This window comes from Plasmodium knowlesi, assembly GCF_000006355.2.
Source record: "Plasmodium knowlesi strain H genome assembly, chromosome: 7".
Classification (NCBI taxonomy): domain Eukaryota; phylum Apicomplexa; class Aconoidasida; order Haemosporida; family Plasmodiidae; genus Plasmodium; species Plasmodium knowlesi.
In genome coordinates this window covers 297674-306439 of record NC_011908.2, presented here as the reverse complement: position 1 = coordinate 306439, position 8766 = coordinate 297674, and the positions used below count along the sequence as shown (strand labels likewise).

General features: G+C 40.1%; 2 protein-coding genes across 2 annotated transcripts; both read left to right on the top strand.

Moving 5' to 3' along the window:
- Positions 1-375: 375 nt before the first annotated feature.
- Positions 376-4376, top strand: PKNH_0705900 (KIR protein; the record flags this gene model as incomplete). Its single annotated transcript, XM_039113921.1, has 3 exons — positions 376-492; positions 2924-3817; positions 4044-4376. 3 exons carry the CDS (start codon positions 376-378, stop codon positions 4374-4376), a joined length of 1344 nt encoding a protein of 447 aa, XP_038969562.1.
- Positions 4377-6054: 1678 nt separating this feature from the next.
- On the top strand, positions 6055-7684 carry PKNH_0705800 (plasma membrane protein 1, putative; the record flags this gene model as incomplete). Its single annotated transcript, XM_002258315.1, has 3 exons — positions 6055-7117; positions 7333-7424; positions 7586-7684. The coding sequence occupies 3 exons, from the start codon at positions 6055-6057 to the stop codon at positions 7682-7684; spliced, it is 1254 nt and encodes a 417-aa protein (XP_002258351.1).
- Positions 7685-8766: the final 1082 nt, after the last annotated feature.

Below are 8766 nucleotides of genomic sequence, written 5' to 3'. Positions count from 1 at the left end.
AGAAATTATTGTTACGCATGTGAAATGGGGAGTGACAACCCTGCGTTTGGGGAACGTTGTAAGTTTCTATATTATTGGGTTGGTGGTAAAGTTGGGGAGAAATTGATTGATTCTGCATTCCCAGGTGCTATGAATACAATTTTCTATGACTCTGTGAAATCTTCGTGTAAGTGTGAGTGTAAGAATTTATATCCTAACATTGACAAAGAACTCTTTGACCAAGCCAAAATATTGCACGACTACTACTACAATTACAAAAAATTGCTTAGTTTGGACAGCACTGAATGTAAAAAATATTGCGACGCGGACAAATGCGGAACCGCCTACGACGAAGCTGTAGCAGCACATTCGGCGATCACTGCGAAGTGCGGAACTATGTCTGGTTTTGACTATTGTGACAACTTGGTTCAGGAGTATAGGGAGAAATTTGAAAACGGAGGACCGAAACCATTACCATGTCCCGTGAGGGAGGAAAAGGAAGTAATGCCTGTGGTGAGTTGAAAAACATGTTTCCAGTAATATGGAGAGGGCAGGGAGGGATCATTTATTCCGGGGGACGGAATAATTTTTTGCGTGGTACTTTTTGAAGTTGTTAGACCAAGTGCCACTTTCCGTAAGTGGAAAAAGTGGACATGAATTCTTCTTGGACGTAATCTTCTTCAACCCCTAGGAGAAAATCATACCCCCATCAAAAAAAAAACATAAAAATAAACAGATGTATATATATGTATATAATTCATCCCCCCCGTCTTCCTTCAAATTACATTTATAGGTACAAGTAGTCCAAATACCGACGGTCAAGGAGAAACCCCCTTTGACGGTAAGTCCATTTTGTCTATAGTTGTTGATTTAGTGTTTAGGGTTCAGGGTTTAGGGTTTAGGGTTCAGGGTTTAGGGTTCAGGGTTTAGGGTTCAGGGTTTAGGGTTTAGGGTTTAGGGTTCAGGGTTCAGGGTTCAGGGTTTAGGGTTTAGGGTTCAGGGTTTAGGGTTTAGGGTTCACAGTTTAGGGTTTAGGGTTCAGGGTTCAGGGTTTAGGGTTCAGGGTTTAGGGTTTAGGGTTTAGGGTTCAGGGTTCAGGGTTTAGGGTTTAGGGTTCAGGGTTTAGGGTTCAGGGTTCAGGGTTTAGGGTTCAGTGTTTAGGGTTCAGGCTTTAGGGTTTAGGGTTTAGGGTTTAGGGTTTAGGGTTCAGGCTTTAGGGTTTAGGGTTCAGGGTTTAAGTTTTAGGGTTTAGGGTTTAGGGTTTAGGGTTCAGGGTTTAGGGTTTCTAGGTTTAGTGTTTAGTGTTTAGGGTTCAGGGTTTAGGGTTCAGGGTTTAGGGTTGAGGGTTTAAGTTTTAGGGTTTAGGGTTTAGGGTTTAGGGTTTAGGTTTAGGGTTCAGGGTTTAGGGTATCCAGGTTTAGGTTTCATGGGTTCAGGGTTTAGGGGTTCAGGGTTCAGGGTTGAGGGTTTAGGGTTTAAAGTTGAGGGTTTAGGGTTTAGGGTTTAGGGTTTAGGGTTTAGGGTTTAGGGTTTAGGGTTTATGGTTTAGGTTTTAGGGTTCAGGGTTTAGGGTTTAGGGTTCAGGGTTTAGGGTTTAGGGTTCAGGGTTTAGGGTTCAGGGTTCAGGGTTTAGGGTTCAGTGTTTAGGGTTTAGGGTTTAGGGTTCAGGGTTCAGGGTTTAGGGTTCAGGGTTTAGGGTTTAGGGTTCTGGGTTCAGGGATTAGGTTCCATGTTTTAGGGTTTAGGGTTGCTAGGTTTAGTGTTTAGTGTTTAGGGTTCAGGGTTTAGGGTTCAGGGTTTAGGGTTTCTAGGTTTAGTGTTTAGTGTTTAGGGTTCAGAGTTTAGGGTTCAGGGTTTAGGGTTCAGGGTTTAGGGTTCAGGGTTTAGGGTTCAGGGTTTAGGGTTCAGGGTTTAGGGTTCAGGGTTTAGGGTTCAGGGTTTAGGGTTCAGGGTTTAGGGTTCAGGGTTTAGGGTTCAGGGGTTAGGGTTCAGGGTTTAGGGTTCAGGGTTTAGGGTTCAGGGTTTAGGGTTCAGGGTTTAGGGTTCAGGGTTTAGGGTTCAGGGTTTAGGGTTCAGGGTTTAGGGTTCAGGGTTTAGGGTTCAGGGTTTAGGGTTTAGGGTTTAGGGTTTAGGGTTCAGGGTTCAGGGTTTTGGGTTTAGGGTTCAGGGTTTAGGGTTCAGGATTTAGGGTTTCCAGGTTTAGGTTCATGGTTTTTGGGTTTAGGGTTCAAGGTTTTGAATTCAGGGTTTAAGGTTGAGGGTTTAGGGTTCAGGGTTTAGGGTATCCAGGTTTAGGTTTCATGGGTTTAGGGTTTAGGGTTTCCAGGTTTAGGTTCATGGTTTTTGGGTTTAGGGTTCAGGGTTTTGGATTCAGGGTTTAAGGTTGAGGGTTTAGGGTTCAGGGTTTAGGGTATCCAGGTTTAGGTTTCATGGGTTTAGGGTTTAGGGTTTAGGTTTAGGGTTGAGGGTTTAGGGTTTAAAGTTGAGGGTTTAGGGTTCAGGGTTTTGGGTTTAAGGTTTAGGTTTCAGGGTTCAAGGTTTAGGAAGAAGTTTTGAAGGGTGTTGGAATGATGTTTTAGTGGTGTTATAGTAATGTTTCAGGGTTTAGGAAGAAGATTTTGGAGGTATAGAAATGAGGTTTTAGGGGTTTAGGAGTAAGATTGTAGGGGTTTCAGAATAAGGTTGTATGTTATACGAATAAGGTTGTAGGTTGTTGGAATATGTTTTTATGGTGTAGAAGTCAGATTCCGTGTTTAGGAGTAAGCATTCTAGGGTAAAGAAGTAGGATTCCAGTTTTAGTTTTAGGTGTTTAAGGAGGAATTAAGGAATGAAAGGAAAAAGAACTATGTAATATGTACTCTTATATACATTAATATTTATATGTATATATATTTATTTATATTTTGCTCTTTTTTTTCTTTTTGCTACAATTTTTTATTTATAGAACGACATGTTGGATAATTTGCCCTCAAGAATCTTGTATAAGAAATTCGAGAATAAGGAGGGGAAGGATAAGTGCGACACTGGGAAGGTGAATGATGGGAGGGCGCATTTGAAATCCACATTGGGGGACTATAACTGTGTGGGTGATTGCATAGAAAAGGTTATGTCCGCATGGTGTTATATAAATGGAAATGTGAATGAGAATAATAGCCTTTCGTATGATGAGTTCCATAATCTTTTCTATTCATGGTTAGGGGAGGAATTGCGGATGCGCATAGCAGGCGAGAGTAGTCGATTTGAGAATATTGCGAAGAATGTCCATGGTGCACTGGAGAGAATGCATGATGGTAAGGAGTGTGAGGACATGTGCAAGGACATATACCTAAAAAAGAAGCAGGAGGATGATGACGGCACTTTCGAACACATTAAATTATTAGCTGAATACTTCACAGACTCCAAAAAGTTGAAAGAGCAATTAGGAAATGATAGTACTGAGAAGAAATGTGAAGAGGCCTATGATGACCACCTAAAACAAATTAAAAATGCATGTAAAGCTATAGGAGGGAAATGTTCCAATGGTAGTAGGAGTGAAGAATATTGTAAATGGTTTCATAAGCACAATAAGATAAATGAGGAAAGTGGTGACAAAAAATACTGTGATCAAACAGAATTGGACAAATTAACATGCACACCAGTGAAGTGGGTCAAGTCCTCCGCTTCTTCTGGTTACGGATATTCCACGGGAAACCAGAACACTGGAAGTCCCAGACCAAGTTCGGTTTCATCTTCTGCAAGAGACGCTTCTGCTGGTGGTAGTGGTGGTGGTGTAGGTGGCATGGTTGGTGGTGGATTAGTTTCTGTAGCCTTACCAACCATCGGTTTCTTTTTATACAAAGTAAGTACATTACATTATAATATATACATATACATACATATATATACATATATATATACATATACATATATACATATACATATATACATATATATACACGTAGATATACATATATATATATGTATATACATATATACATACGTATATACATATACATATATATGTGTATGTATATGTGTATACATATATATCCTTCCCCTTGTTTTTTTTTTTTTTTTTTTTTTAGTATACTGATGTATTTGATGGAATAAAAAAATCCCTCTTTGGTGGACTCAATAATAGAAATAGGGGAAGAAGATCTATTGGTCGACGACAACACTTTGACGACACTTTCACAGAGAATGATTCTTCTACACTAGGACACGACGGTTCCACCCTAGGAGATGGTTCCACCACCCTCGGTGGGGAATCGTCCACTTTAGGTGGTAGCTCCACCGATATTTCTACCATCTATAATGATGATGATGATGGAGAACGACGACGTCGACCATCACCACCCAGAAGAACACGGGTAACAAATAATAGAAGACCAGAGAATATACGTTATTATGCCACGTAATATTCCTTCACTCTTTCCTTTTCTTTTATTCCTTTTATATTCCTTTTCTTTTTCTTTCCTTTTTATTCCTTCCTTTCCTTTTCCTTTTCTATTTCCTTTTCTTTTCCTTTTCTTTTTCTTTTCCTTTTCTTTTTCTTTTCCTTTTCCTTTTTCTTTTCCTTTTCTTTTTCTTTTCCTTTTCCTTTTCCTTTCCTTTTTCTTTTCCTTTTCCTTTTCCTTTCCTTTTTCTTTTCCTTTTCTTTATTCTTTTTTTCTTTTTTTTTTTCCCTTCGTTGGTAGCACACCGCGTGCTATTCTTAAAAAGAAAAAAAGAAAGGAAAAAAAAAGAAAGAAAAGAAAGTGAAGGAAAGAAAAAAAGAATGAAGAGACAGGAAGAAAAAAAAGAAAAGAAGAAAGGGCTCTAAAATGAATTAAGGCCTTTTACAAAATGAAGCCATTCGCGATGGGTTCTATTATCAGTTTTGAATAAATTTTTTTTCTAATTTTTTTTTGAACAATGCGCTCTGTATATAACTTCGTTGGTTGCTGTGCGCCGCCCCTTTTTTTCATATATATATTTTTTATCTTTTTTTTTTTTTTTTTTTTTGGAAAATCTCCCTGAGTAGCTCCTCAATCTCGCAAAGCCCAACATGGTCATGGAACCCACTTCACATGGTTAATTTGGGAAGTTTGTGGATTAAGAAGTTCGGGCATTGACGAGATACATCATTCGGCAGAATAGATGAAGGACGGACGACTCGTTCTCTTCCTCCGCTGCTCCGCATTCAAAAAGCGCAACTGCCATTGCAATTGTGCAATGTGCTTTAGGCGTCACACCCACCCCTCCTTGACGGAACGTTAAAACTTTGCAGAGGGAGTGTTGTTAATTCGTCTTCTCACTTTTCCCCTGCCGGTAAAATAAAGGATTTCATCCTCACAGAAGTTACCCCTCGCCCCCGCTAAAATTACACATTACGGGTGGCACATAAAGGTATAGGAAATAAGTTCATTTTACTTGCACACCTGCGCATAGGCAGAGGTTCAGTTAAATACTGTTGCGTGGGTGGGGGGCATCTTCACACATGAGTCACATGAACGTTTTGTAATTAATAGTACTTTGTGAAGCAGTAGTCTTTTCCGAGGAGTTCTCCGTTTTTCCAAGTGGCATTTTTATTTTTTTTTCGGTAATTATAAATTAAATATTTTTAATGTTATAGTAACACGTTGCGGGGTAAACAAAAAAAAAAAAAAAAAAAATGACGAAGGAACGGAAAAAAAAAAAAAAAAAAAAAAAAAAAATGACGAAAGAACGGGGGGGAAAAAAAAACAAAAAAAAACGACCATCTCCTAAGCACCTTTTACCTACCACGGGTTATATAACAGTAAAAGAGATGCGTGGGCGAGTTCTCCCTGCGAGGTTAAAGAACGTTGCCATGAAATGTGATTCAAAATAATGCCTTCCTCTTTTTATTGTCCTGAATCGCACAATCGTGTAGAAGGTATATGAAAAGGAATGTTAACTTTGAGTTTTGTATGGCGGGGCGATTGTTGGGAGTTCCCTCAGTCGTTTTCAGTGACGAGGCAGCAGAGCCATTTTGCACAACATCGTTGTATATAGCATAACCTCGCGCCTTTCCTCGTTGCTTATCTTCCGCACTCCTCACTCTACGCGTTAACGAAATCGGAAGGCGTCTGTAAAATGATGGAGGCGTCAAAATGGGCCCTACACAGGTACCTGCTTCTCCTTCTTGTCATTTTGCTTACCTGGGGCGATGGAAAGGGCTGGGTAAGGTGCTTCAGTGGAGAGGGCCATGAGGCGATAGGGATGGTCGCCATGTCGGGGCTAAAGAGCGAACAGTTGTACGAACTGAAAAAATTGTTGAGCGGAAAGGACATAGTAGACATTGGGAAATGGGGGCACCTAGTCCATGAGAAAATAAAAGGAGCGGAATCGATGCATTTCAATTTACAGAACCACGATTGCAAGAGGGCCGTCTTCAAGTGCGAAGATGAAAATGGCTTGTGCCTGATAAACTCGATAAAGCATTTTTACGTGAAGTTGGCTGGCGGTAAACCGACTGACCACACAACTGGACAATCAACAAATCAATCAACCGGACAGGCAACTGAAGAACATGCATTAAATTCTGCCCCCCCCGAGGCGAAGGATATCCCCTTCAAGTACCCCCAAAACATCGCCTTCACAGACGCAGATGCCTTAAAGTACCTGGTCTCCCTCATCGCGGACATGCATCAGCCATTAAGAATAGCATACCGATACGACAACGGAGGGAAAGATATCAAAGTCATTCATCACGATGACTACAAAACGGTGAGAACGAACTTGTTCGATTATATGGAGAGCGAGCTAATCAACAAAATGATAAAGAGGTACCAGTCAGCATGGTATGGAGGATGGACACATATTAACCGATTATTAGACGAACATAAAAAGGATGAAAAATTATTCAGTGAGAAAGGTATTAATGCCATCGATATTTGGGGAGAGCAAATTATAAATGAGTTCTGCTCCGAGTTTTACCTGAACAGCTATGTAACAAATTTCATGGTTGAGAAAAAGGACGAGTTGCATTTTGATACATCCAAAGAGATCGAAATTACTTACGACTTGGAATTCCATTTGGAGAGACTTCTCAAAGTTAATATTCTGAGGGCCGGGTCGCGCATAGCCATTCTGCTTAATAGTCTGTTTGCGAATAGGAAGTTTTCCAGCCTGAGGAAGAAATCTGAGTTTGATAAAGGTAGGCATGAAAGGGAGGTGTGTGTCTGAGAGGGGGTAATCGAATAATTCCCTAATCATATTGTTGTTGTCATGGTGCGTACTTCTTCTCCACCGATGCGCACACACACGTCGCGACGCATTTGATAAAATGGCCACATTAAATTGGGTAGCACTAATCCATTAACCTCAAACGCTACTACTCACATGGTTCACTTTTCTCCCGTTTCCTCACAGTCCAGTACGAGCAGCTTGAAAGGAATAAAACGGCCTCCGTGTATAAGAAAAATGCTATATTTATAAATTTCGCCATCATTTTTCTAGTGTTGGTATGAACAAAGAAAAAATAAAACAAAGCAGGGGACACCAGTACTTGTCTCTACCTCCCTGTAGGAAGACATTTGTTTGCTATTCGGGGATGCCCTCACCAGATATATTACGTCCATGGGTTTATTTTTTCCCCTTTTTTCCCCCTTTTATTTCCGTGCAGGCTGTGATATTCTACTACAACTATATTTTTAACAGAAAAAATAAAATGTACTTCCCAAGCAAGGCGGAAGAAGTTGAGTTGCAGGCTAAGTGCAATTGACCATTTGGCAGAGCAAAACGTGCATGGGGCGATATTTCCCACTCAGTTGTCTCATGACCATGAATGAAAGAGCAAATTATATATGTGGGGTGAGGGAAAACCCCATTTGACATTACATTTTTTTGTGTTCTCCTCCATAAGCGTGAAGAGTGAAAAAAAGGAAATGATAAAAGAGGGCGGGGAAATTACACCGTCCATATTTTTACTGTAGGAAGGGTTAGTCCCTCGTTCGTGCAATCCCATTTGGTGATAACAGTATCTCAATCTGTTGTGCTCTTCATTGAGTGCAAATCTATTTGGCACCTCTACATGCAGGCCGATTTGTTCACCCGGAAGGGTCAGCGTGTGGCAATATCCCCACGACATTCATTTTGTTTTTTTATTTATTCATTTTGTTTTTTTATTTATTCATTTTGTTTTTTTATTTATTCATTTTGTTTTTTTATTTATTCATTTTTTTTTTTTTTTTTTTTGTCATCATTTGTCTTTCTTATTTTCCCCTTTCCCTTTCCTGAACACATCGCCCATCCATTTGTTTCGTGTGTTGAATTTTATTTTCAATGCACCCCCGGGGATTGTTTATCTCCCGTGGGTGAAAGTTTTCACCCCGTTTCTTATCGAATGTGGAACATTTAAAAAAAGAGGAAAAAAAATATATTTTATGTGCACTTCTAAGCTTTTTATGATGTGTCCCAAGTCGTACTAAGCGTGTAAGCCAACACGTCCTTCTCTCCCCCATGGATTGCTGCGCATGGAAAGGGGAATACCACCACTTCGTTAGTTCTTCATCTCCCTGTAAGACGGATGGTAAGACCCTCCGTACCATCAACCCCACAAAATGGATCTACTCAAAAAAGGTTCAACTGCTGTAAATGTGGAAAAGGGCATGATACCATCCCTTGCACGATCACCTTTATAGGGGGGGAAAAAAAATCCCCAATTTGACATTCCGAAAGTGTGGCAATATTTTTCGGTTACTTTATTTATATATATATATATTTATTTTTTTTTTTTTTCGTTTTTCTTCTTGGCAACATTGCCGTTTATGCAGAATGGTGAGTGGGCTACTGCGTGAGGTTACA